Genomic DNA, 25,040 nt, shown 5'->3' on the forward strand with positions numbered 1-25,040 from the left:
AGGTACAGGTTTGTCCCACGTCAGCTGGAAAGCTCCACAAGTTCCTCGGCACCACTCACAAGTGGGAATGGGCCAGGGGATTTCGCATTGGGCATTTTGGATGCAGTTACTCTGCATCCAAATTTTGCACAACAAAACGCAACCAAATGGACAAGGGTAATTGTGCCAGTTGGCCTCCATTCCAGGGAATGGTCCCGGGCACGTGTAATTTATTGCTGTAGAGAGAGCTTTTGTATAGTTCTGGGAAAGGAAATTGGAAAACGTGAGTGCATGCTTAGTGAGACCTGGGGAAGGTTACTTATCTTTGGTGTCTGATCATTAGTGAAGTTGGTGTCTCAGCAATACAGCGAGGATAACGCTTCCCTTTCTCTCACACTGGGGCTGTTGTGCGAGACGTTTGGGCCACAGACTGTCTCCCTCTCTCTAGATGACACTCTGTTAAATTGGGCCCCTGCATTGCTTCCAAGGCACTCCCCCAAAACCAGACATTTAGTCTTCATGACGATGAAGAGCAACCACCGTTCTGAGTGGAAAAGCCACTCCCTGAGTCGTGCAGTGCCAGTGTTCGTTGCTTTCTCTTCTTGTCGTTTTCCGAGCTCCTGAAGTGCAGGAAGGCTGGAGGCGAGAAGCTGTCAGCATCAAATACTCGGAGGAAGAACATTTATATCTCCATTTTACTTTCCTCAATTATAGACTGTATTGGCAGGGCAACAAGTAGGCAGGCAGGTTGCCTGGCCAGTGCCTGTGCGGTTCTGGCACAGAGGATCAAGCGCTTTGTGCTTCAGAGCTGTCAGGCTGGCACTTTTCACCACTCAATGCAGCTCTAGATTAAAGCTAAATGAAAATAGAAATTTTGCTTCAGAGCTTGACCGTGTCATTTTGTTCCATCCTTTTACTTGTTCAGTGGCTACGGAAGGGAGCCACTCCCTTGGTAGGAGCATCCACTGAGTTATGAACATGCGTGATATCAGAGCATCTTTGTGTATATTTACGCATGAGATCATTACAGCTGCTGTTTTAAAGATCTCTGTAGTACATGAAACCTTTGGCAGTAAAATTGTAAATCCACGCAATGGTGTGTTAAGCACACAAATCCAATTAAATCCTTTAAAGAGCCTTGAAAGCCTCTCCCAGAGAGTACAGAAATGGTTATTTGTGATTCTCTTGAGCTGCCTTTTATGGCAGCTTGCTTAGAGTGTCTGTGGCAAGTAGTCTTCTGGGGGCTTAACGCTGCAAATGGTAGGTTCTTTAAACAAGCAAATGGATAAACTTAAGACTTGGTTTTACTCTTTTAACAGCTCCTACCCAAATGGGAGGCCTGAGTAGGCTGCTTTTAGCAGGGGAACATGCCCTGACTGCGCAAGAGGTAAGGAACTCTCTTCTCTCCCTTACCGCGAGCCCTCAGTTTAAAGAGAGCTCTGAAGAGGAATGTTTGACCAGTGGGAAGTGAAATTTAAGATACACACCTCAGGTGGGACGGAAGTGTGAGGCCTGTGGCGGTCACAGATGCTTCTGTCCTGGGCTGTGAGCTGTGCAAATGCCAGCAGAAAGCTCTGGGAACGCTTTGTGCATAGGCCAAAGCGTTCCTGCTGCTACCCCAAGTGTCGCCAGCCCGAGCCCTCACATCTGGAGACCGATGTTTCACGCCACAGGCCAGGGGAAGGTAGAGTTGCCTCCCCTCCGACACGAGGCTGCCACGCTTTGGAGCAGGCATGCTCTGGGGGGGGTCAGACCAGGTGTCTTTGCTGTCTTCTGGCCTTCATGTAGTTCTCATGCTCCTGGACAGCCCCATGTGTGCTGACAGTCTTTCATAAATGGGGATTTGGAGAAGTGGAAGTTGTTTCTCCCTCCTTGCGGGAGCACGCACCGGGGCTTTGTTGCCAGAGAAGCAAGTGGGGAGCGCTCCTGGTTGGATGCAGCTCCCTTGGCAGATGCTTGTGCTCGTCTCTCGGCCCCGAGGTCTGATTTGTGCCTTTCCCCCCACCCCAGCTGTGCTGCCGGCTCTTGTGAAATGGGGGTACCGAGGGCAGATGGTTTTACCACAGCCGGGAAGTTCCAGTCAACCCGTCAGGGAGGTTTTCTTCCTGGTTCTTGCAGTTACAGATTTTCAAACAACCCAGCAAAGAAGTTTTCCAAGGAAACGTGACCAAGGGAAGCGCAGGGTTGAGCTCTGATTGCTCTCTGTGTGGATTGTGTCTGTCCCTGTCTTCAGCCAGGCATGCAGGATCTTTCAGATGAGGAACAGGACTATTCCAGGCTGAAGCGAGCAATCAGGATCCCAGCTGTGTTTTGTTTAAGGCCATCAGGTGGAAGTGTGCGGTTGGAGCCTTCTTGGTCGCTTACCCTTTGATTTCAGTGCTGTCCTCAAGTCCGAATCTTGCAGTGTTTTTGCTGAGGACTAAAAATGAAAGGGATAAAGCAGATCGTCCTCACGCACCTACGCACCTTCCCCCCAGCTCAAGGTGAACAGACAAAATCTCTGGGGTACGTTGTTTTATTAAACGTGTATCAGATATGCAGCATCAGGGGAGTTGTGTACAGCAAATGGCTGCAGGTGCCTGGGGCTTGACCAGCGTCACCTGGAAGGGAAAAAGGAAAAAAGGTGACCGTGGGGACTTGTGACCACGTATATTTATATGTAATTTCTCATTGTACATTGCTGTATGCGTGCTTTGGAACATTTAGCGCTCAATACTTCCTCCTGTCCTCCCCCTCTTCCTCCTCCTGATCGTCTTCCTGCACCTCCTGTTCCTACTCCTCTTCATTGTCATCCTGTTACCCTCCTTCTCCTCCTTCTGTCTGTCCTCCTGTTTGTCGTTGCTGTAGTTGTCCTCATCCTCCTCCTCTTCCTCCCCCTTCCTCCCACTCGTCCCCAACTTCATCCTAATCCTCCTTCTCCTGTTAGTCGTCCTTGTTCTCCTGCCATCCTCTTGCTCATCCTCTTCCTGTTTCTCCTCCTTCTTCTCCTCTTCCCCCCCGCCTCCTCCACCGCCTCCTCTTTGTTCTGTTCCTCTTCATCCTGTATGTCATCCTCCTTTCCTTCTCTTCGTCTTCCTCCTCCTCATATTCCCTTTCCTCTTCATTCTCCTTCTCCTTTTCCTTCCTCCTTCTCCTCCTCCTGCCCCTCTACCTCCTCCTCCTCCTTCTCCTCCTCATCCTCTTCCTCCTCTTTTTTTCTCTTCTTTCTCATGTTTGTCCTCCTCGTGTCCTGTATCTTGTTCCTCTATCTTCTGTTCCTCCTCCTGCTCATCCTTCTTCTCTTCCTATTCTTCCTCCTGCTCCTAGTCCTGTGCCACGTGTTCCTCTTCTGACTGTTCCTCGTGTTCCTCCTCTATCTCTTCTTTCTCCTCCTCTGGCTCCTCCTCATGTTCTTCCTCTTCCTTCTTTTTTTCTCTTCTTCCTCCTTCTTCTCATTCTCTTTCTATGTTCCGTGTCCTGCCGTCCACCAGTTCATCCCGTTTGTCGTCCTTCTTTTTCTCCTCCTCCTGTTTGTCCTCCTGTTAATTCTCTGTGACGGGGTCATCACAACCTGGTTGGTTGGGTGCCTGGGACTCAGTGATAGGTAAAGGGATTCCCCAGGTAGAAATGGGTTTCCATATGTCCTTTTCTCATGTCAACGTGAGAAAAACAACAGGCCGACAGTGGGGGTTTTAAAGGGTTTGTGGGTTGGAGAGAGCAGGAAAATGGGCTCATTCCACTGGGCATCGGGTGGGTACCTGCCCGATATTAAAGCGTCTTTATGTAAGTGCTGCTAGTTTTGGGTCTGTAGGGCAGGTGGAAGACCCAGGCAACTCCGTGAGGTTCACACCATTCCCGTGCAATTTTATGTGTTGTATCAAGGCGGAAAACTTCTGCCCCGCAGGAGAGGAAGGTGCCATTTGTCATTTCCTCCACAAATTAGGCCTTGGAGGAGAAGAGGGGAAAAGTGCTGCTGGACTTTATAGACGGTGCTCTGTGTGCTGCTGCACTTCCCTGTTCTGTGGCAGGGTCATCAGAACCGGGTTGGCCGGGTGCCTGGGACCTTCAAGGTCTGTAAGGAGGGAAGAAGTCAGCCAGGCACCCGGGAAACTTGAGGACGATAGGGAGGGGGAGAAGTCGTCTGCCTGGTGCACAGGACCTTCAGGGCCTGATGAGGAGGGCAAAGGGGACTGCTAGGTGACCAGCTCGGTCACAGGGCATGGCTCTTTGCCTCATAAAATGGGGTTCGTTATGCTAACCATATTACCAGGGGTCAGGAGCAGGGGGGACCGGTCACAAGTGCAATTGTTAGTTGCCTTTCTGAAGTACTGGGGTGGCAGCAATGCAGGGCTCAAATACCAGGTTAGGCTCGAGGCCACTGCTGTTCTCCTGGTTCTCCCAGGCAAAAGACAAGTGGAGACGTAGCCCTGCCTGCAGCTTTTCTGAAGGGAGTGCAGCAGCTCTTGCCAGTTGCCAAGGCACGGGGTGGCTCCAGCCCCTACAGCCTCGGAGTCAGTATCAACTGTGCTGCCTCCAGCTTCAAAGGCTCAGGTGATGGCCAGGGACTCAGGTCATTGGGCGAAACATTCATTTCCTCAGTTAACTCTGCTTTTCCGTCTGCAGAAATGGCTGTAGATTCACCGAACCAAACACCGTTTTTCAAGTGGGCACTTCTGTCTGTAAACCGTACTCCTAAAGTATTACTGGGGTCGAAAGGGGGAGAGCATCTTGCATAGGAGAGGATGGCGCATCGCTCTCATATTCTTGAGGCAGTCCTACTCGAGTTATGCTTTCAGTGGGAGCCCTTCCTGAACGATCATTTCCTGGGGGTACAGCGCGATGATGGAGGTAAAGTGTCCCGCGCCGAATGGTAGGCTTCTGGGGCACCCCTGGGGCAATTCTCGGCCTTCGAGGACAACTTTCAGGATGGGGAGAGGATGTCACGAAAAAAGTGACACTGCCATACGAGCTACAGATACGTCAGCCAGCAGTGACATGAACACATGCACAAGCCAGGTTCCCGCGCCAGCCGTACGAGCTACACAGCCACCAGTGACATCAGAGCAGCACCTAGGCCAAGTTCCCGCACCTCCTAGATCAGCTAGTCAGCCAGCCACGACATCACAAGCCCCTGCACAAGCCAGATCCCCACACCTGCCCTATCAGGAACTGTGCCACAAGTGACATAATCGCATCCACAAGCCGGGTTCCGCGCCTGCCCTATCAAGTACTAAGCCAGCAGTGACATCAGCACCTGCACAAGCCAGGTTCCCGCGCTTGCCATACGAGATCCATAGTCACCAGTGACATCAAAACAGCAGCATCAGCCTGGTTCCCGTGCCTGCCATAACAGCTCGTCAGCCACCCGTGACATCACAAGCACCAGCACGAGCCAGGTCCCCGCACCTGTGCCACTAGCTGATATGGCAAGCGTGGGAACCCGGCTTGTGCAGGTGTTGATGTCACTTGTGGCCCAGTTCCTGATGGGGAGGCATGGGAACTTTGCTTCTGCAGGTGCTTGTGATGTCACGGGTGGCTGACTAGCTGATAGGGTAGGTGTGGGAACCTGTCTTGTTGAAGTGCTTGAGAGGTCACTGGTGTTTGAGTAGCTGATTGGGCAGGTGGGGATTGGGGGTAAAAGGGTAAGGGGGACCCTCCCGTTGAGGAACCTTGTGACTCAAGGGGAGGGTCTCCCTTGACCTTTTATCCTCAGTCTCTGTACAAATCATTCCAACACAACTCTGAGACAATTTTCTCTGTGTATACTTAATCCATGTAATGAGTAATAGAGTGAACCTTGCCATCGAACTCTGTTAAGTCACGTTTCTATAAATTTCTATTAAAATCACCTTTTGCCGATCTCTTTGTCAGTGATCTTCCAAGCGGCCTTCAAACTACTCATTCATGACAGGAGGCACCGACTGGTTGTCACTTGTCTTGCAGGAACAGGATTGAACAGCAGAAGGGAGGCAGGACGAGAGGACCCATGAGGTCAAAAAGCACATCAGACAGCTGGGACAGTCACGATGAGAGCAGAGGGAGAAGGAGGTGCAGGGGACCCGGCTGGGACAATGCTTCCGAGGTGACATCTGCCACACAAACACAGAGACAGACAGGGGCGTTGGGAGGTGGTGGCGTGGGTGAGAAAGATGCCTGGGGGAGAGGGGAGCACGGGGAGATGGTGGAAAAGCCGGGGTGTTGGCAGTGAGGACACTCCTGCTGTGCAGGTGCTTGTGATGTCACTTGTAGCTGAGCGGGTGTTAGGGCAGGAGCAGGCCCCTGCTTTGTGCTGCTGCTTGTGATATTCCCAGGTAGTTGATAGGGCAGGAGAAAGACCCTGGCTTCTGCAGCTGCTTATGTTGTCGCTGATGGCTGAGTAGCTGATAGGCCAGGAGCATGTGCACTTGGTTGTGATGTCACCGGTGGCTTTGTAGCAGTTACAGCAGGAGCATGCAGCTGGCTCGTGCAGGTGCTTCTGATGTCATAGGTGGCTGAGTAGGTGGTAGGTTAGGAACAGGCCCCTGGCTTGTGCTGGTGCTGGTGTTGTCATAGGTGGTTGCGGAGGTGTGAGGCCAGGGGCCAGCCCCTGGCTTGTGCAGATTCTTGCGATGTCATAGGTGGATGAGTAGGTGATAGGGTAGGAGGAGGCACTTGGCTTGTTCATGTGCTTGTGAGGTCATATGTGCCTGAGTAGGTGATAGGGCAGGAGCCGGAACATTCTACGTGCAGCTGCTTATGGTGTCGCAAGTGCCTGAGTAGTTGATATGGCAGGAGCAAGCTCCTGGCCTGCGCAGGTACTTGTGGTGTCACAGGTGGCTGAGTAGTGATGGGGCAGGAGCAGGACCTGGCTTGTACAGCTGCTTCTGATGTCACTGGTGTGTAAGGAGCTGTTTGGGTATGAATGAACACCTGGCTTGTGCAGGCGCTTGATGATGTTAGCGGTGGCGCTGCAGCTCTTGGGGCAGGAGCATGCAGCTGGCTTCTCCAGCTTCTTGTGAGGTCACATGTGCCTGAGTAGGTGAGAGGGCAGAAGCAGGCACCTGGCTTCTTGTTTCAGGAATTACGCAGCCGCCACCACGGTCTCATGGTAGGAATTATGCGGGTGCCACCTCAACAGGGCTCAGCCCTAGGTTCCTGCTCACAGAAGACAAGTCGCCAATCCGCTGAGTAAATAAGTGTTTTATTTATCTGACATGCAGAGCAGCTCGAGCTGGGTGCCTCCAAGGAGGGACCCCTACTGCAGATCGCAGACCCCAATTATAGCCTTACAGAGAGATTTCCCGGAACGTACCACCCCTCACCCCATCCCCAAGTCCAATCACTTAATTCTGGTCGGTGATCTCTTGATTTCATACTGGTGTTCCTGGTCGCTGGGCTGGCCTTCTTCTGAAGTTACCTCATTCTCTTGGAATTGTTTCCTTGGTCCTTTTCTTCTTCATTCTGCTTGCATTTGCCAGTTTCAGCTCGTTCTGTGGTTGCAACGTTCCTCCCCCAGTCAGCTCTCAGGATCCTCCTACTCCAGGCTGCCTTTAACCTCTCTCTGCCTCGCTCCTCTCCCCTCGGTGCCTGCAGGCAGTGCCCTCAGCCCTGCTGCGCTTTGCAGAGGAGCTGCTCCTGGGCAGAGCTGTCTCTCTGCAGCGCTGCCCACTTGCCGGGAGCTCCCTCCGTCCCGGGAGCCCAGCCCGGCTCAGCAGCAGAGGACCAGCCCAAGGCGTCACTTTTTCTTCCCCCTCTGGGCTCCCTTCAGGTGTCCCTGGGGCTCCAGGGGAACCTGCTGTGAAACAGGCCGAAGGCGTCACGGATGTTCCCTTCCTCGTCCAGGGAGAGAGATTTCTTTCCGGCAGTGTCGTTTCTCATCTCAGGGAAAAAACTGGGCATGAGAATTGCCTTTCCTTGTCCCGTCACTAGGCAGGACACCCAGACAGTGCCAGGGAGGGATCTCCTTTACCCCTGCGGAGGGAAGGGATTCAGCTGAGTCAATGAAGGCGCCTCCTCCTGTGTTTTCAGTCCTGGGGCCAGAAAGGGACTCGGCTCCCTCCCACGCACACCACAAACCCACAAATCCATCAAAGGAGGTGGGATTCCTCTCGCCTCAGTTCAGGTGTGCACAAAATGGCCACCTGCATGTGAGGTCCTTGTCCCAGCTCTGATGCTAATTAATGGAGATGGAGGGCAGCAGTGAGCTGCTCGGACACAAACACCTGGTGACATGTGAGGTACTAGAGATGGTCCAAGATACGTGCAGGTAGCTGCAAGCTCTGCTGGAGCAACTCTGAGAGACCAGGCAACCTCTGGGGGCATCTTCTTGGAGGTTGTTGGGAAATTCCTCTGGCCAATTGAAATGGCAGCAGATGCCGAAATTTAGGGCAACTGAACCTTTTGCTATTCATCATGTTCAGGGCTTCATCACACATGACAGTAACTTGGAATGACAAACGCCATGGCCTCGAACATACACCCCCCCCACCACACCTTGCTCGTTCTTTCCCCAGCTTTTATTGCTGAGCACGACGTCATATGGTGTGGGATATCCCTTTGGTTTGTTGGGGTCAGCTGTCCCGGCCATGTCCCCTCCCAGCTTCTTGCCCATCCCCAGCCGAGTCGCTGGTGGGTCAGCGTGAGAAACAGAAGCGGCCTTGATGCTGTGCAAGCCCTGTTCAGCGATAGCTAAAACATTGGTGTGTTATCAGGGCTGTTTTGGTCACAAATCCAACGCACAGCACCATCTGGGCTCCTAGGGAGAAAATTAACTCCATCCCAGCCAAAACCAGTGCAGTAAAGCCCATCCTACTCCTGCCACACAAGCGACACACAGCAGAGAGGAGTGTTCGGGCACGCTGGAGGGGCTGTTGCATCCCACAGGCCTTCGATCCCATCTCTTGCAACTGCCCAACCGCAGCCAACCCCCAAACCCCACCTGCCCAGACGGGCTCCCAATAGCAGAGACATGTTGGTGCAGGGGGCAGACAGGGTTTTTGGAACAGGAGTGGGGAGAAAGGGGATGACCATTTCCCAGGACAAGAGGGGAAATCTATCTCCTCTCTCCCCGTTTGTGCTGTCTCCCTGCTGGTGTCATAATGCACCTTCAAATGATGCGGGCTGATGTCACAGGGGGATGACCCACATCACCGGGAGGTCTCCCCAGCGCCGCGGCGGTGCCGGCACTTGCCGGCGAGGCCTGGGCGCTGCTGGGCACTGCTCAGGGGCTCCCCACTGCTGCCCTTCGGAGCTGCTCCAGAGCCAGGGGCGGGGTCGGGAGGCAGCGGGGCTGCGCTGGGGGACCCTCCCTGACAGGCAGCACCCTTGCTGACAGGCAGAGCAGGGGCACGTCGGAAAGGAATTTTGGGCGAGGAGCTGCGAAGAGCATCCCTTTCCCTGAGCTGAGGGCAAGCGGCAAGCGCGATGGAGGGCTGCTGCACCGTGGCCGTCGGCTTGGAGCTGAGCAGCTTGTTCCCCACACTCCTGCAGCTCTCCACCAAGGGTATGGGTTTTGGGAGCTCCTTCCCGAGGGGTCACACCAGGGCTGTCAGCTGTCAAAAGCTGCAGCTGCTGGGGTGTGGGGGTGGCTGGACAGGGCTGGGGGCGGCCGCGAGAGCCCTGCTTGAGGATCCCACCGGGCTCGGGACAATGTGGCAACCAGGACTCCCAGGTCATGGTGCTGAGGCTGCCCTGAGCCCCAAAGCCCCCGTGGGAATGGCTCGGTCCCCTCGCGAGGGGGCTGTGCGGGGCCATGGGGTTCTGGCTCTGGGATGAAAAGGGATCCTGTGTCCCACAAGCTGGGGTGTCCTTCAGGTCCCACAGGGCTCTCACGAGCCGGCTGGAAATGCCTCTGCTGTAAATCAACCCTTTACCTTGAACTAGTCTCCTTTGGGAGAACCTCTGTTCCTTCCCAGGGGACCCTCTTGTGCCACCAGGCTGGCAGATCATGTCCTGGGCGCTGGGGTGCCATCGCTTTCTGGGGGTTAGATGGCCACAGCCCCGGTCCTGAGCCCTTCCCACCTCCCCATTTCTGCTCCAGCCCTGCCCCTGGAGCAGAGTAAGGCTGGCAGTCTGAAACTGGGGCACAGCCCAGCTCCGCAGCCGTGGCGGTGTTTGTCTGGGCTGTTTGTGGACACCTGCATCTGTCACCCCCTGGGCGAGGAGCTTGCCGAGAGGCTGTGAGCTGGCTGGCCCGGAGCCTGAGACCTCTTTCCCTTGTTTCCAGATGTTGTGTCTATCTGGGATGCTGTGTCTGCGTACATCCTGGGACAGCTGAAGCTGGACAAGGTGGGCTGGCGTCTTGGTCCTCCTTTGCCCTGGAGAGCCTGGACCCCGGGGAGTGATCCCTCCCTGAGCATCACAGCAGCACGCCGAGACAACCCCGTGTGCCCAGAGCTGCTTCTTGGTCAACCAGGGGGGAAACCAAGTCCAGATCTAGTCTGAGAAAGCATTCGGCACACGACAGGGCTTCACCCTTTGCTGTGGTCAGAGTGGAGAGACCAAGCAGCGAGACTGGGGATTATGCTGGGTCCGTGCCAAGAACGATTCCATAGGTATTCCCTGTGCTGGAAACGCCTGGGGTCTTCTCCAGCCAAGGGAGAAGGTTAGCAAATATGTTGAGGAGGGGAAGAAAACAAATGGAGAACATGGGCCTTTTCCAAAGCTTTCCCTTTTCCCATCTCTAAAGTACTCACTCATGAGCCTTTTTGTCTTTTTCCCGGGCAGGGTGTCCTGATCACAGGACTCGGGACCTTCGCTATGGTCCAAGAGCAATTCCACGGCGAAGGAGAGGTGTATGAGGTCCGAAGACCCGTCTTCCGGCTGGACGTGGATGCGTTACGTCTGCAGGAGCTCGCGTTCCCCACAGTGGTTATCCCTGGTGAGAAGGCAGCGGCCACCCTCCACTTTCCCCCTGGGGGTGGGGTGCGCGCTCTCTGCTCTTTGGAAAGGGCTGAGAGAAATAGAGAATTGCCTCCAAAGGTCGGGGGACGGCTTGAGCTCCCCCAAAACAAACCACTCCCCAAGAGCTGTTTCTATAAACGACCTTTTCTATGGCATTTTGTTATGAACCTTACAGAGAAATTTGGCCTGCTGTGGCAGTGACAATGTTCCTCCTCCTTACAGGCGATGTCAAGATCAAGCCACTGAACTACAAGTGGCTATCGCAAGCCACCTCCTTCCCGCGGCACGTGGTGAAGGACTGTGTGCAAGAGACCGTACTCTTGTACTCTTTCCAGCTGAGGAACAGGCAGCGCCTCGCCTTCGCCTTCAAGGACATTGGCGTTCTGTCCTGCAAAGACGACGTCCTGTGCATGCGGTTTTATTACGACTGCGTCACAGGGCTGGCGAGCAAGGCCAGCCGGATTGCACTGCTTCGCACTGTAAGTCGCTCCGGTTTTGAGGGCTGCTCCAGTGTCTTTGGGAAGCCTATTGAAGGGTGAGCAACCCAGTCGCCGTTGGCCAGCCTGGACGTGGCAGGCCAGTCAAACGCCTTTCCCCATGCTCACCCCCGCTGACTTCTCCATTAGCAAAGAAAGTTTCTGCTGAGTTTCTGGATCCTTGCCCTACAAAAAGCCCAGCAGTGTTACTGCGCAGTCTCAGTGTTTGCTGTGCAGCTTCTCCAGAGCAGAGCAAGGGCTAATGTTCACGGAGGAGGATTTGGAATAGGGGTTTGGAGAAGTGGCTTTCTTTTGGAGCAGGAGACAGGTCTGCTTCCTTTGGGAGCCAAGAGAAAACTGCCCTGGAAACCTTCTGACAGCTCTGTGTCACTTTGCAGAGGCTGTGGATGCCAGGTGCAGCTGTCTCCAGTGGAGCCACCACCGCTCGGGAGACACAGGCTGCTCCTGCCCACGCGTTCCCAAGGTGAGTGCGTTTCCTCTGCAGCCCCTGAGCGACCGAGCGGGTGGCTTCCCAGCTTCTGCTCAGCAGTGTGCGTTGTCGGGGCTCGACACTCAGCAGGGAGTCAGGGATCAATCCTGAACTGACTGGTTTCTGGTTGACTAATGCTGAGCTGGGGCTACGCGTGTATTCTCCTGGAGTGACCGGGCATCGTGATCGTGTCTCTCACGCCCAGCCTACTGTCATTCCCATCAGACAGAACCAACTGCACGCAGAGAGGATTTTAAGCGATGTTTTCTGGTGTTGGGGGGAGCTTGCCAATCAAACCTGTGCATGGCCACAAAGGAAAGGGATGCCATGCCTTGCACGACAGTCAGGAGGATTAGTGCTGGGAAGCTGCAGAGGGTAGGGGGCCACCCTTCTTCAAGCCTGTGTCATCATTTGCTTTCCAGGTTTCAGTTCCTGGTGATCCGCGGAGCAGTGGCCAAGGGTTTCTCCACCTGGCACGAGAAGGCTGCAGAAAAGCACAAGATCAGAAGAGGCACGGGAGCGGGTCCCTGCTGTCCAGGTGGGGCCCTGCCCCATGCTGGGCGACCACAGCCCGGTTAAAACGCACTCCATGGGGCTGCTCTGAAGAGCTTCCTCCTTTCCCAGGTGCAGAGGGGCATCCTGACAAGCTGCTGCAGAGGCGGGTGAAGCTTTCCCTCCCCGTGCTGCCAAGCCAGGGGCCAGGCACAAGGCAGCAAGACATGGGGAAGGAGACTTCTGCCAGGTGAGACCCTTGTGGGAAGGGGTGAAAGGGATCCTTGCACCCATGTAGGAGGGACATCCCCTTTGGACACTCTGGCTGTAGGGACTCGGGAAGGTCCCCGACACCTGCGCCACGGTTTTTATGAGCTTGTTTGCCCCATCGCAGGCCCCTTAGTGGGGAAGGCGGCGGATGTTGAGCGCACCCCACATCACTTTGCTTGCCCTTACTTCAGACCTGAGGTGCGGTCCTCTCCCATCCATCGGATGGGGTTCAGGAGAGGCTCCCCCTTGCCATGGGAAACGGCCCCACCTCCCCCACTTCTTCTGCCAGCCTGGGGAGCTTTGATACCAGACGAAAATGGGACACGAAACTGCCCCGTGCTCATGCCGACTCCTCCTGGTGTCTCTCCGCAGTGTGCTCCCCCCATGTCCGGGCAGCTCCCCCAGGACGAAGGAGGCAGGCAGGCAGGAGCCAGCTCCTCCAGCCAGGCCCACCGCTGCACTCCCGTCCTCTGAAGGCTGCAGGAGAGCGTTGCAGGTACGTGCTCTGCCTTGCCGTAACTACCGTGCTGTTTGAGACTCGGCAAAAGCCTCTTTGTGCAGAGAGCCATCCTGAAAGGATCCCTTGGCACGCGTTCATTGTGACCTGTCTGTCACCTCCTTTGGACCTTCTTCACGAAAAGGAGGGTGCTGCACACCCTGCCTGCCTGTTCTTGCCCCCTGGGTTGTCATGAAACACGTTATGCTGGCCAGGGGCTATGGAAAATGGACAAGTCCTTTCTAGGTCGTTGACAGTGGAGGTCTTTGGTCACTCAGCTCTGTTTGCCATGAGTTGAGGAGCCTGGCATGACTCCACGGCCCCTGATCTGTTAGGGGCAAAGCGCTGCCGACTGACGGCTGAGGCAAGGGGCACCAACGCGGGTCAGACCCGAAGGAAGCCCCTCCAGGAGCCGAGACTAATGCTGCCTGCTGCTGCGTTTCCGTCCCCTCCAGGAGGTCTGGCAGCTGTCTGCAGAGTGGGAGCAAGTGAAGACCAGGTGGCAAGAGCGGCGACAGCAAGCCCAGGCAGAATGGGCGGCGTGGGAAGCCTGGTCTGCAGGGGAGGACCGACAGCCGCCCCAGGTACGACACCGCTGAGAGCAGCAGCGACCCTCTCTGTGGGGGCACCCAGGGCGGCAGGTCTCCAGGGGGTGGGAGCAGGACTGGCACCCAGCTGCAGGGCAGGGGTTTGCCTGCTCATCCCCAGGAGGGAGAGGTTGGCAGCAGGATCCAAGGGGCAAAAGCAGCCGTCAGCCGAGACGACGGGCACGCGGCGCCGAGTCTCCCGGCTCCTGGGTCCTGCTGCGGGCTCCTTTCAAGAGGTCGTCTGGGAAAGGGCACCTCTGTTTGCCGTCTGGTTTGCTGAGAGCGTCTCCTCCTTGGCAGGCACTCGGCACTGGAGGCGCTTGGACTCCCCACCCTCCAGCCCAGCGCAGGGGAAAGGAGGTCAACGAGAGGTGGAGGAAGGCTGAAAACCCTCTCCCAGCAGAGGAGATGGCAGCAGCAGCCCAGCTGAAGAGACTCCAGCCTGAGTAAGTGTGCGCCAGCTCTGGCCACAGCCTGGGGCAGTCGAGCAGCCGTGACCCCGCAGAGATGTCCAGGACCCCCGTCCCTGCGTCCTGGGGCTGCATAGGACACCCTCTGATGTCTCCTAACACGGGCGTGACCTGGGTTACCCCCACAGCCAAGGCCCAGAGCTCACCACAGGGTGAAAGGGTGGGTACACGCGGGACCGGGTGGCTGCAGAGGCTGGATGAGGGGAGAGGCAGAAGGGGTCTCCGGCAGAGGCTGAGGGATGATGTCTCCCTGTTGTTGCAGCCACCTTTCCCCACGAGCGCTCCAGGTCCTCAGAAGGCTGGAGCCGCATCAGGCACGGAGGAACATATTCAAGCACGTCGCTGAGAACAACAGGCGGCATCAAGAGCAGCAGAGGCAGCTCCCCTGGTAACTGTCTCCAAAAAGGGATGGTGCTTCCCTTGGCTGCAAGGCCCATCCCTCTACGGAAGGCAGCCCTGGGGGAAAGGGGGCATTTCTCTGACACCCCTCGCGAGACAGAAGCAGGTTCTGGAGGCTGGCTTTGGGCTGGACCTCCCTGACACGCAAGGGGACTGCCTGGGCACCCAGAACTGGCTTTCCCTGCGGGACGTGAAAGTCCTGGCTGAAGGCAGAGGGATTCTTCTGATGGCTGGCTCTCCCCTTTGCAAGCCAGAGAGCATGTCCTTCCCTTGCAGAGTCCTGGGCCAAGACACCTTGCCCCGAGGGGGGACATCTCCTAAGACACTCAAGGTCTTGGCCCAACCTGACTCAGCCCCAGGCTGATCAGCTGCACCTGGGACCTTCTCCTGGGCTTGGGCCAGGGGCCTCTGGCCTCTGCCACCTCACAGGCACCTTGAGGCTTCATCGCAAGCAGGTCCCATCACAGGGGGCCTGAGCTACGCCTGCAGGATGTCTCTGCCTTCTCCCTGTCCATACGCTCATAGACTTTTCTTTCTTCCTCCCTAGCACTAGATGCCAGTACCGCAGCAGAGGGGAAGGTGCCGGAGCGGCGGCTGTGGCAGCGGCTGTTAGCAAAGGGGCTGGGAGGCTTCTCAGCTGCCGAGATCCACCTATAAATACAAAATAAAGAGCTCTGGGGCTGTTCCCAGCCGGACTGACAGGCCTGTGCCTGGTGATGGATTGGTCTAAAGGCATTATACACACCCCGTGTGTGATCCCGGAACTGCTCGCAGGGGCAGGAGGGAATAAAGTCCACACATAGCCCACAGCTCGAACACGTGCAGCCCCCCCCTGCTGACTGGACCTGCCAAACCACTGGCCGAGCACCGGTGGCGGGGAGAAGCGTTCAGCTCTGCCTCGGAACGGCAGCAGCCTGGATTCATCAGGCTGCTCCCTGCAGGAAACAATCCCAACTGCCTGGATCTTGCCGATGCAAGGACGCATTTAAAGATGAAGTGTTTTCGAGCGAGGGAAACAAGGCCTGAGCAATAATAATCAGGCTGGCAATTTTCCAAGGCAGCTGAATATTCCCAGTCCCCGAACAGGGCAGCTGGAGTGAAAGCCCCGGGAGAGTTAACAGAAAAACACACTACTCCTATTACTGCAGTAACGAAAAATGCTGGGGTGGCTCAGGGGGGCTCTGGGAGTCGGGCTGCCCGGTGCCTGTGCCCGGGGGGGTCTGTCTCCGTCTCCCTCCCCTCCCCAGCTCTCGGGTCACTCCCGGGGCTGCCCCGGCCGGCCCGGCTCCAGCGGACCGGGACCCCATCACACCGGGCCGTTTGGAGCGCTTCCCCACCACCCCCGGGCGGCCCCAGCCCTCAGCTCAGCCGAGCCGCAGCTGGAGCAGAGGCTGCGCCTCCCGACACCAACATGGCCGCCGCGAAGCTCAGTGTGGGGAACTGACCGCTCCCAGCATGCCCCGGGAACCAACATGGCCGCCGGGCAGCCCCGCGCCCCAGGACTACAGCTCCCAGCATGCCCTGGTGCACACCCTCTCCCAGCATGCCACGGGGCGCCCCTTCCCGCTCTCTGGCCCTGCGGGGACACCGGCCCCAGCCCGGCCCCGCCCCCCCCGGCCCCATGGCCGCCTCCCCGGGGCTGCCCCGCCCCCGGTCCGGAGCCCCGGTGGAGCCGGGAGGAGGAGGGGAGAGGGGCAGAGCGGCGGGGGGGGGTGGGGCAGGGCGGTGGCGTGGCCGGAGAGGCACGGGAGACGGACAGAGGGACAGAGAGAGGCGACAGAGAAGGAGAGAAGAGCGATGGCCTCCAGGGTGGAGGCGTAGGAGGAGCAGAAAGGGCCGGGGCAGACAGGGAGGAATTTAGAAAAAATAGGGACAAGGAGCCAGACAGAGTGAGAAAGAGGAAGAAGAAAAGAGCAAAGGGCTACCGGGTGCAAAGGGAGCAGTTAAAAAATGGGGACCCAGAGCCTGACCGAGAGGGACAGAGAAAGACCAAAAATACCAGTTCTGGGCAATTGCTCCCATTTCCTGAGCACGGCCCAGGAACTGCATTAGCGGGAGCCTCAAAATACGTGCTGCCGGCAAAAGCCCTGCCTTGGGCCCAATCCTGCACCCTAATATTGGTGATGAACATCGCCTTGCAGGGGGGCCAGGGCCAGGGCAAAGAAAAACCCGTCGGGGGGGTGCGGGTGGAATCGCCCAGCTGTTTTCTTGTTTGTTGGTTGGTTTTGCTTTTTTAAAACAATACTATTTAAGCTCTTAATACGACCTGCAAGGCAACAGGAACGAGGCATACCAGACTGGGCACGTTTGAAGCCCGACCCCATTCAACAGCCGCACAAACCACCGCTCACTGCCGCGGCGCACACTCCACCGCCTGCCTGCAGGTACAGGCAGCCCCCCTGTTTCTTGAGCCCTCCCCAGGATCGGCACCACCAGGCAGCGCAAAAAACGTGCTGCCAGCAAAAACTTGAGCACAGCTTAATTCTGGGCAATTTTTCCTCACTTTAGGCCTGCTGGTTAAAGACTCGTCCATCGAGAGATGGCTCAGGACCACGCCAGGGCCGGCGGCGCTGCTTTCTGGATCCCGTGGTGGCGATGGGCAGAGGGACAGGCGATCAGATCCTGGGGCCAGGTACGCGTGCGGGGTGTCGGGGTCACCCCCGCCTGGTTTTTCCCAGCGAAGCCCCAGCCAGTGCCAGCCCCGTGCTGCAGCCCCGGGGCTGAGGCTCAAGGATCCGGGCGTTTCTGCGGGTGCTGCACCCGGCCAGACCCCACCGCCGGCTGCCAGCTGCCCTGGGCTTCCCCCCGTTGTCTTCAGCTCTGCTTTCTGCCAGCAGCTGGGGCACAGCAGAACGTCTTGCCTGCGCTCCACAGCCGTCCTGACCCACGTCTGCAGCTCGTACATGGTGTCCACGTGATTTGGGGGTGGCAGGTCTCTGTTGTGGCACCCTGGGAACGGGGGCAAAGCAAACCCAATCCCTCCCTTCCAATCTTTGTCCCCAGGGTGACTGAGAAGATACCTACCGTGTGCCGGAGAGCATCCTGTGGGGAGGTGACAGCCGTTGGCAGAGCGGCGCCAAGACCCGCCTGACAGCAAAGGCGCCCGGTAGCCTCAGAGCAGCCCAGGTGAGCTGTTTCTCTTGGAGGCCAGCAAAGCAGCCTTCCTCCGCCCCTGGTTTTGGTGAGATATGGAGCAGCACAAAGATGTTTCTCAGGCATCCAGGCCTGAGGAGGATTTCCCAGTGCCCCCGTGAGAGATCCTGCTCCTGGAAGCATCTCCCCATACAGCAAAGGCCGTATCCAGCCACCCGGCTCTGGGCGTAGCTGCCCCGAAGGGTGTCTCAGGGTGGACGGGGTCATCTGCCTGGTGGCTCTGACAGAGAAATGATGAGCTGAAGCCCCGTGGTCATTGCCGGCTGGTTCAAAGTCCCCGAGTGCCTCAGCCTTTCTCCCTGAGAGTGTTTAACCCAGGCACTTTTTCAGGGCATGACGGATGATGTGAAGGTGGATGCTGGTGATGTCCTGGTGGCTCTGTCCCACTTCAAAGTTGTGATGTCTGAGATCTGGGGCCACCTGAAGGCTCTGGCGGAGATCTCCAGGGAGTTTGTGTTCAATGTTTTGATACCTTAAGGCTACAATGTCCTAGGGTCATGGGGTGCTAGGGTTACAGGATGCTAGGGCTATGGGGTTCTAGGGTTATGCAGTGCCAGGGTAACAGTTTTCTAGGGTTATCATGTCCCCTGTCTGCACTTAGGGAGAGCTAGAGTTATTGGGTGCTAGGGTTATGGGGTTCTAGGCTTACAGTGTGCTAGGGTTATGGGGTGGTAGGGTAACAGGATGCCAGAGTGTGAGTGGGCTAGGGTTAAAGGGTGTTATTGTTATGGACAGTATGTGGGCTTTTTGGTCCTGGCTTCCCTGAGTTGTTTGGGGCTTTTATGCCTTCACGTGTGTTCTGGATGTTTTTTGGAGAGTCCTATTTTAGCTTGTTTTCTTTTTAGGACTTGGGACTCTGGTTTGTGCATGCTGTGTCTTCTAGTTGTTTTTTTGCTGTTCTGGTGACTTGTTTTGCATTTTCTGTCTTGTAACCATCATTTCTGGTCTAATATGGCTGTCCGGGTCGGCTGCTGTCGCTTCTGTTGCCGTCCAACTCATTTCCAATGGATGTTGGACTGTCTTAGGTAGGTGTGGATTATTTGCGGTCGATGGAGAACGACTGCCAGATGACTAACGGGCCCTGTCGGAAGGCTAAGCGTACTTCTCCGTTTGTGTAGACTTTCAAAGACACAGTCATTTCCCCTGCCTTGAGGAAGAGTCATGGGAAGACACCAACCGCACGGAAGGACAAGGGTTTTGCCTAGGGTACGTGGCTTTTTGGTTTTTGCTTTTGAGTAAGCAACCTGCAAAGAGGCTGCTGTCATTAAGTTTAGTGGCATTTTGTGAAGTCCTGAGTTGAGTATGGCGTGACTTGAAACATGGCTGAAAAAATGGTAGAGGTTTGTCTGCATGTTCTGGCTGCTTCGGGTTTGCATGTCTGCTCGTGGTGGTGAATTCATACTGTCCTTAGCTCCTACCTCAAGGCAGGACGTGTGCTTAGGGTGAGGTTGGTGCGAATCTGTATTTCAAATAGACTTCTTGATCATTTTGAATTTTGGGGGGCCAGCTTCTTCTCAGATCTGTTCAGTCATCCTTGGTTTTGCCTCTTCACGTAACTGGTGAAGAGCTCGTAGGAGGAGCAGGAGAAGGGTCAGCACTGCCGTTTCCATGTTGGTCGCTTGTGCTGCAGTTATCAGGGTTATCTTCCACCCGCAGTTTCTTTGCAGGAATCTCGTTAAGCCACTTGTCCCTTTTGTGAGGGGTAGCGGACTTAATGGGAGACCTTTTGTTCCTCATTAGTGGCTCAGGGATTTACCTGTTGTTTTTTGTTTGTTTGTTTGCTTTTTATTTGCTGTGCTTAATTTAAAAAGCTTGTGGTAGCTCTTTGGATTTCTGTCTTTAAAGAAAGTCTCTAGGATTTCTACCCAGGAGTGAAGTGTCCAGAAAAGACTGTCCTTGTACGCTGCTGTCAGCCTTCAGTTTAGAGAAATGGCTGGTAGTGGTGAATGTTTAACGGTAATGTAACTCAAATGCATCTTGAATATTCAAGCTTTGCCTTTGTTCCTGATATGCCTGGGGGACGATTCTCAGCAGGTCATAAACAGTATGTTCTGCTGTGTTTTAGCCGTTCAGAATAGTGTATCACCAGAAGTGTCTTCCTTAGGCCTACACAGAGCAAGAACCTCCAGTAGCAAGGGCATGCTGACCCTTGGGCAGCTTCAAAGCGACAGATAAATATAAACAGGTTAACAAACTAGACCTGTGGTAGCAGTGCGAGCATCCAAGTCCACCTGACTCTCCACGCTTTCTCAGCACGTCACAGCTTTTCGTGGGTGAGGGTGGATGGAGTCCCTATAAGCAGGTGTTGTAACTGGCCAGGCAGTTGACCTAAAGAAATGAAAAATTACCTTTGAAGGGAATGGCGTGCCTTTAGATGTAGGGCTGTATTGCCTTTTCCTTCCTTGGTCTGAGCACAGTGTGCTGAGAGGTGTTTCCCTCTGGGGGAGGGAAACTCATCCAACAGCCATCATCAGCCTCAGGGCTTGTGGTCCTTGATGGAGGCCTAAGTGCTTGGGACAGTTTGACCTGTGTTTCTCATTCTGCTCCCAGGTTTTTCCTTTAATGGTTGCTCTCTAGTTTATTTGTCTTTATAGTGTTTTGTAAATATTCTCTCTTCTCCATAGCTCTGAGCACTGAACTACGTGTTCCTTTTTCTGAAAACCCATAAATAGCTTTGGAGTTTACCTTGGGAGCAGAGAAAATGGGGACTCTTTAGAGTTGAGAAGAGAATCTAATATGAGAAACGCTTCAGTGATACACATCTTCTGGGGTTGAAAGTACCTGCTTTAACTTTTTTTGGTTGTTTTTGCATTCTTCAGCAATATCTACTTAAAAGTCTACTTCAGCAAAAGAAGAAGAAATGACTTCGCTTTCTGTGTCTGACTAAAAGAACTAACCTGAACATATAGAAAACTGATGTGAAGAGCCATTTTTTGGCGTTATTGGGTACCACATCTGACTTGTCGAGCTTTCCCTGTGCGTGGGGTGGTGGTTTGTACACGGCATTGCCCAATTTTCTTTCTGAACTGAACAAGTTACTCTTTCACAGCTTTTTTTAGTAGTCTTTCACTTGACGTGCAACTTCTTGCTCTTCACGTGTCAGCTAACGGCTTCCAAAAAGACAGGAGGTGACTCGGCAAGAAGGTGGGACGTTCCTGCGTTCGTTTCTGGCATCTGATGCTCGGTCCACCTCCTGTCAGTTGCCAGATGCAAGGCAAAGGGCTTCTCCTCATTAGAAATTACTTGTCTGATTTCAGAAATGGTCTACGTACACTTGAAAATGAAACTTTTCCTAATCTCTTTGTGCACTAGTAGAGAAGCAGTGGGGATTTTTCAGGGCTGTGCCTGTGGAAGAACCTTTAGGAAATCCTATCCCTTGGCTCTCAGATGGGGAATGAAGAGTTTGAGAAAGTCATGGGTGTTTCTGGTGTTCCCCAAAGCAGTGGGTTCAGCTGCTGCAGAACCTGGACATTCCTCTGAGTACGAACAGAGGAGGGGATAAAGGGTCTTCAGAGGCTGTTTCTTCCCAGGGGCTTTGTGAGCAGAAAACTCGCCCTGAAACTTCTCCTCCTGAAAGGTTTGTTATGCTCTTTGCTCCATTTTGGATCGTTCTTACAAAAACAAATGGTTTTCTTTTTGCTTTTATGTGTTTTTTCCCCTCTCTGCGATGTGAAATGCCTCTGTTTTGGAGAAAACAATCAGGTCCCTCTGGATGGCATCCCTTCCCTCGAGCGTATCGACTGCACCACTCAGCTTGGTGTCACCTGCAACCTTGCTGAGAGTGCACTCGACTCCCACTATCCATGCCATCGATATTAAACCGTATCGGTCCCAGTATGGACGCTTGAGGGACACCGCTCCTTGCTGGTTTCACATTGGGCATTGGGCCACTGACTGTTGCTCTTTGGTTAACGCTTTCCCTTCCGCATGAGGAGCTGGGGAGGCTGTTGGGGGCGGGACGGAACACGGGGAGCCCCCGCATTCCCTCCTGGGAGACCCCCAGACAGAAGGCCAGAGCCGGCAACCCCAGAGAGTCCTTAGCAGCCAACAGACAGAACGGACCATGGCGCTGCCAGCCCTGCGGCTCTCACTGTGCAGCCCCCAGGCCCCCCTAGGCGCCCCAGGTGCTTCAGCCTTTTGTCCGTCCCAAAACCTTCTACCCCCAAGGTAGGGACCGACCCTGACCCCTGCAGCCCAGGGACGCTCTTGGGGGAAGGAGCGGAGGTGAGCACTGACCATTACTCCTGTGTCTCTCTCTGGCTCAGCCAGCCTGTGCCGCTGCCTGGGCAGGAGCAGCCCTTCCCGGCAGCCTGGGCGCCCGCGGCGCGGATGGCACCCCAGGCACCCCCAGCAGTTATGGCATCCCCAGCAGATATGGCCATGTCTCCCATTTCACCTGCTATAAGCGAGTCTCCTCCCTGATCTGCAACCCTGTCCCACCGACACAGCAGCTCAGCCCACGGGGAGTGCCCCGGCCACAAGCTCCCCACGTGCCAGGCACAGAGCTGGGGGACGTCGATGATCGGGGCTGGCTCGGCGGGTGCCCCTGGAGGGTTACCCCGGCCCGGCACAGCTCCCCCTCAGCCATGCAGGTCTGCAGATGGCTCCATGCAGCTGCTTCTTTGACCCCCGAGTCTTCCACATCCAGTGGACGAGCACCAACCCGCCTCCACCAGCCATTGCCACACCCGGCCACGGCGCTGCTCCTCTGCCAGGTGCTGCCCTGTGGGGCCACAGGGGCTGCGGGACACCCCTGGCCTCGGCAGCCCCCGGGACCCCTCAGGGCCAACGGCAACACCTTGCACCCCAGACCCGTCAGGGGAGAGCGGTGGCCCCAGCCCCCCTGGTGCTGCCGCTGTGCTTCCCCAGCTACCAGCACGTGGGGAGGCAGTTTGCACAGCTCAGACTCTCCGACGCGGCCATCCCCGCAGCAACATCCCCCTGGGCAGCGATGTCCTCCTCAGCCCCTGTGCTGCCCCCCACATCCAAGCCGCTGGGGACCCGGCAGGTGACATTGCACTGCCCAAGGAGATGCTTCTGGGTTGCTTCCTGGTCAGCCAGGATGGTCCCAGCAGCCTCTCCATGTCTGGGGACCCTGGTGGCTCCAGCAGAGCCATCCCCCAGTGCAACATCAGCTCGCTTTCGCCGCCCGCGGAGCTGCTCGCCCCCGACTACGGCATCCCTGAGGCCACCATCGCAGTCCTGAGCCTCGAGCAATGCACCACCGTCAGGATGAGCCCCAGGAGCTGTGGTGGGATGCGGGGACGGAGCTGCCACCACGCCAGCCTGGCATGTCCCAGCCTGGCATGTCAGAAGAACGGGAAAAAGCAGAAGAGCAGCTGGGCAAACCCACCCAGCAAGCCCAGGGCTCTCGCAGCCAGCACTGGGGTGGGAGCATGGGATTAGACCCACAGCAGGCATGAGATGAGATTGGGGGGTGGTGAGGGGGGTAGTGGTGTAGTTGCAGGGGGGTGGGGGGGTGGTCTTACATTAGAAGAGATTTGATGACACATTTGCTCTTGGTTTTTTTGCATTAAAAGCAGCCACTGCTCTGTGCTTGTGTGGGAGGGGGAGGGAGCGCAGGGGGCACCGAGAAACAGAACCCGAGAAGTGCAAATGCCCCACTGAGCCCCAAATCAGAGCCGGCGAGCCCCGAAGGGCACCGAGCCACCCCCAGGGCTGAGTCACTTCCAGCAGGGGAGACAATGGGGAGGGCTGACTCCCCTGTCCCCTTGCCCAGGGGAAGGAGCCTTTTGGCAGGGGAGCCAGGACAGACGGGTCCCTGCAGGACTCACGGGCATGGCCCCACGCAGAAAGCAGCACTGAGCCCCTGGGACAAAGACAGACCTGGGGGGCTGGGGCCGGGGCCGGGACAGACACACAGGACAACAAGGGCTGCAACGCCTTTGTCTTGAACACAACCAGCGTCCCCTCCCGCGGGGACAGGGCTCAGTGCAAAGCCCTTAAAAGCCCCAAGACAATCACGCCCTTCCTCGGGTCCCACCATGCTCAGCTCCAGAGCCCAGCTTTGCCTCACTGCCACAGCGAAATAGCCCCAAATCACCCCAATAATGCTGAGGGAGGGAGGCCAGGCAGGGACCCTCCTTCCCCTGTCTGGCTGCACCTTGGGCAGCCGCAAGACCAGGAAGGGGGGAAAAATGGAAAGGGGGAAAAAACCCGTATCTTTCCTTCAGGAAGCAGCATCGCTGTCCCGCTGTGCTGGCGAGAGCTTCCCGGGTCTGGCTTGCAGAAGGTGCAGGGTGAGGTCTCCATCGGGGCGGCCCCCCGGTGCCAGAAGTCGGGGGTCTGAGCCCCTTCCTTAGGGCAGTCCCAGCGATGCCGCTGGGGTGGTGGGTGCCGGTCTGGATGGTCCTCGCCCTGTGGGCGCTCTCCAGGGTCTCAGTGCTCCACCAGTGAGCAGCACTTGCTCAGCAGCTCAGGGAAGCACAGCGTGGACTTGCGCACGCCCAAGGGCAGCAGGATGCAGACAGAGGCGATGGCGCCGAAGGGGCTGAAGATCCCCGTGATGGTCTGCAGGAAGGTCTTGTGGAGCGGTGGCAGCACGTCCTGCTGCTGGGGCAGCAGCTCCTTGTCCTGGCTCTGCCTCACCCCAACCAATGCAGCGCACGGGAGCTGCCAAGCACACGCAATGGTCACAAGTGCATCGGCCATGGGGCACAAGGAGGCTGACAAGCGGATGCAGCTCGTCAGTGACTGGCAGCCACAAACCAGGCAGCTCATGGTCCTGACCCAGCTCGGTTGCATCAGCCTGTTCTTTTTCCCATCAAATATTCTCCCCAAATCCCCTAAATTCACCCAAAAAAACTCCCCCCACGAGACCTGCGATCTCCTGCAGAGATGGGGACATCTTCCTGCAGGCGCAAACCTCGGGGCACCCTGCCTGCCCCGTGCTCATCCCCCTGCCGCTGCCCCTCAAGGTGATGGGGGTGTTCCTAGGGGGATCCCTGCTGCCCTGGTGGAGGTGTCCCCAGCGATGTCACCTCGCTGTCACCCTGTCCCCAGGGCGGTGGCCTGCTCCGTGGGGTACAACCGCTGGGGCTGATGGACGACCAGGGGCGAGTCTACATGCAAGGGAGGAATTGCTACGGGCAGCTGGGGACCAGGGACTGGTTGGACCACATGGAGATCACACAGGTGACTGCCACTGTCCCCACAGGTGTCCTGTCCCCATCTCTGACCCTATCCCTCACCCCAGTGTCATCCCTGTAGGTGCCATGTCCCCATCGCTGTCCCCACAGGAGTTCTGTCCCCGTCACTGTCCCCACCCCAATCTCTGTCCTTGCAGGTGCCTTGTTGCCATCCCTGTGCCTGTGACTGTCCCCACGGGTGCCCTGCCCCTGTCCCCAG

At 56.4% G+C, this 25,040-nt stretch overlaps 1 protein-coding gene and 1 long non-coding RNA gene across 9 annotated transcripts in view; both read left to right on the plus strand.

Annotated features, from left to right (window-relative positions):
* The window catches only part of LOC142076355 (uncharacterized), an 801,642-nt gene extending 786,422 nt beyond the window's left edge, over positions 1-15,220 (plus strand). For 2 of the 6 annotated variants that reach the window (XM_075138664.1, XM_075138663.1), the window contains exons 2-15: positions 1,299-1,366; positions 5,902-6,040; positions 9,272-9,439; positions 10,163-10,224; positions 10,663-10,816; positions 11,062-11,318; positions 11,714-11,799; positions 12,228-12,343; positions 12,430-12,547; positions 12,940-13,063; positions 13,519-13,647; positions 13,951-14,096; positions 14,383-14,508; positions 15,067-15,220. In XM_075138664.1, the coding sequence (XP_074994765.1) occupies positions 9,361-9,439; positions 10,163-10,224; positions 10,663-10,816; positions 11,062-11,318; positions 11,714-11,799; positions 12,228-12,343; positions 12,430-12,547; positions 12,940-13,063; positions 13,519-13,647; positions 13,951-14,096; positions 14,383-14,508; positions 15,067-15,187 (1,518 nt within the window). In that variant the 5' untranslated portion in view covers positions 1,299-1,366; positions 5,902-6,040; positions 9,272-9,360 and the 3' untranslated portion in view covers positions 15,188-15,220. Of the gene's footprint in view, positions 1-510; positions 1,367-5,901; positions 6,041-9,271; positions 9,440-10,162; positions 10,225-10,662; positions 10,817-11,061; positions 11,319-11,713; positions 11,800-12,227; positions 12,344-12,429; positions 12,548-12,939; positions 13,064-13,518; positions 13,648-13,950; positions 14,097-14,382; positions 14,509-15,066 lie in introns of those variants that run through there. The other 4 variants (XM_075138666.1, XM_075138665.1, XM_075138667.1 and 1 more) reach the window with 4 other exon arrangements.
* Positions 15,221-16,021: 801 nt separating this feature from the next.
* On the plus strand, positions 16,022-21,317 carry LOC142076360 (uncharacterized). 3 transcript variants are annotated; one of them, XR_012671160.1, is made up of 5 exons: positions 16,022-16,903; positions 17,028-17,151; positions 17,523-17,645; positions 18,698-18,878; positions 20,492-21,317. It is a non-coding gene; the product is annotated as an uncharacterized LOC142076360 (long non-coding RNA). The 3 variants fall into 3 exon arrangements; XR_012671159.1 differs by lacking the exon at positions 20,492-21,317 and having other exon boundaries at positions 16,040-16,903; positions 18,698-19,352; XR_012671161.1 differs by lacking the exon at positions 20,492-21,317 and having other exon boundaries at positions 16,040-16,903; positions 18,791-19,352.
* The last annotated feature ends 3,723 nt before the right edge of the window (positions 21,318-25,040 follow it).

The sequence above is a fragment of the Calonectris borealis genome, unplaced genomic scaffold (assembly GCF_964195595.1).
Source record: "Calonectris borealis unplaced genomic scaffold, bCalBor7.hap1.2 HAP1_SCAFFOLD_44, whole genome shotgun sequence".
NCBI classification, from domain to species: domain Eukaryota; kingdom Metazoa; phylum Chordata; class Aves; order Procellariiformes; family Procellariidae; genus Calonectris; species Calonectris borealis.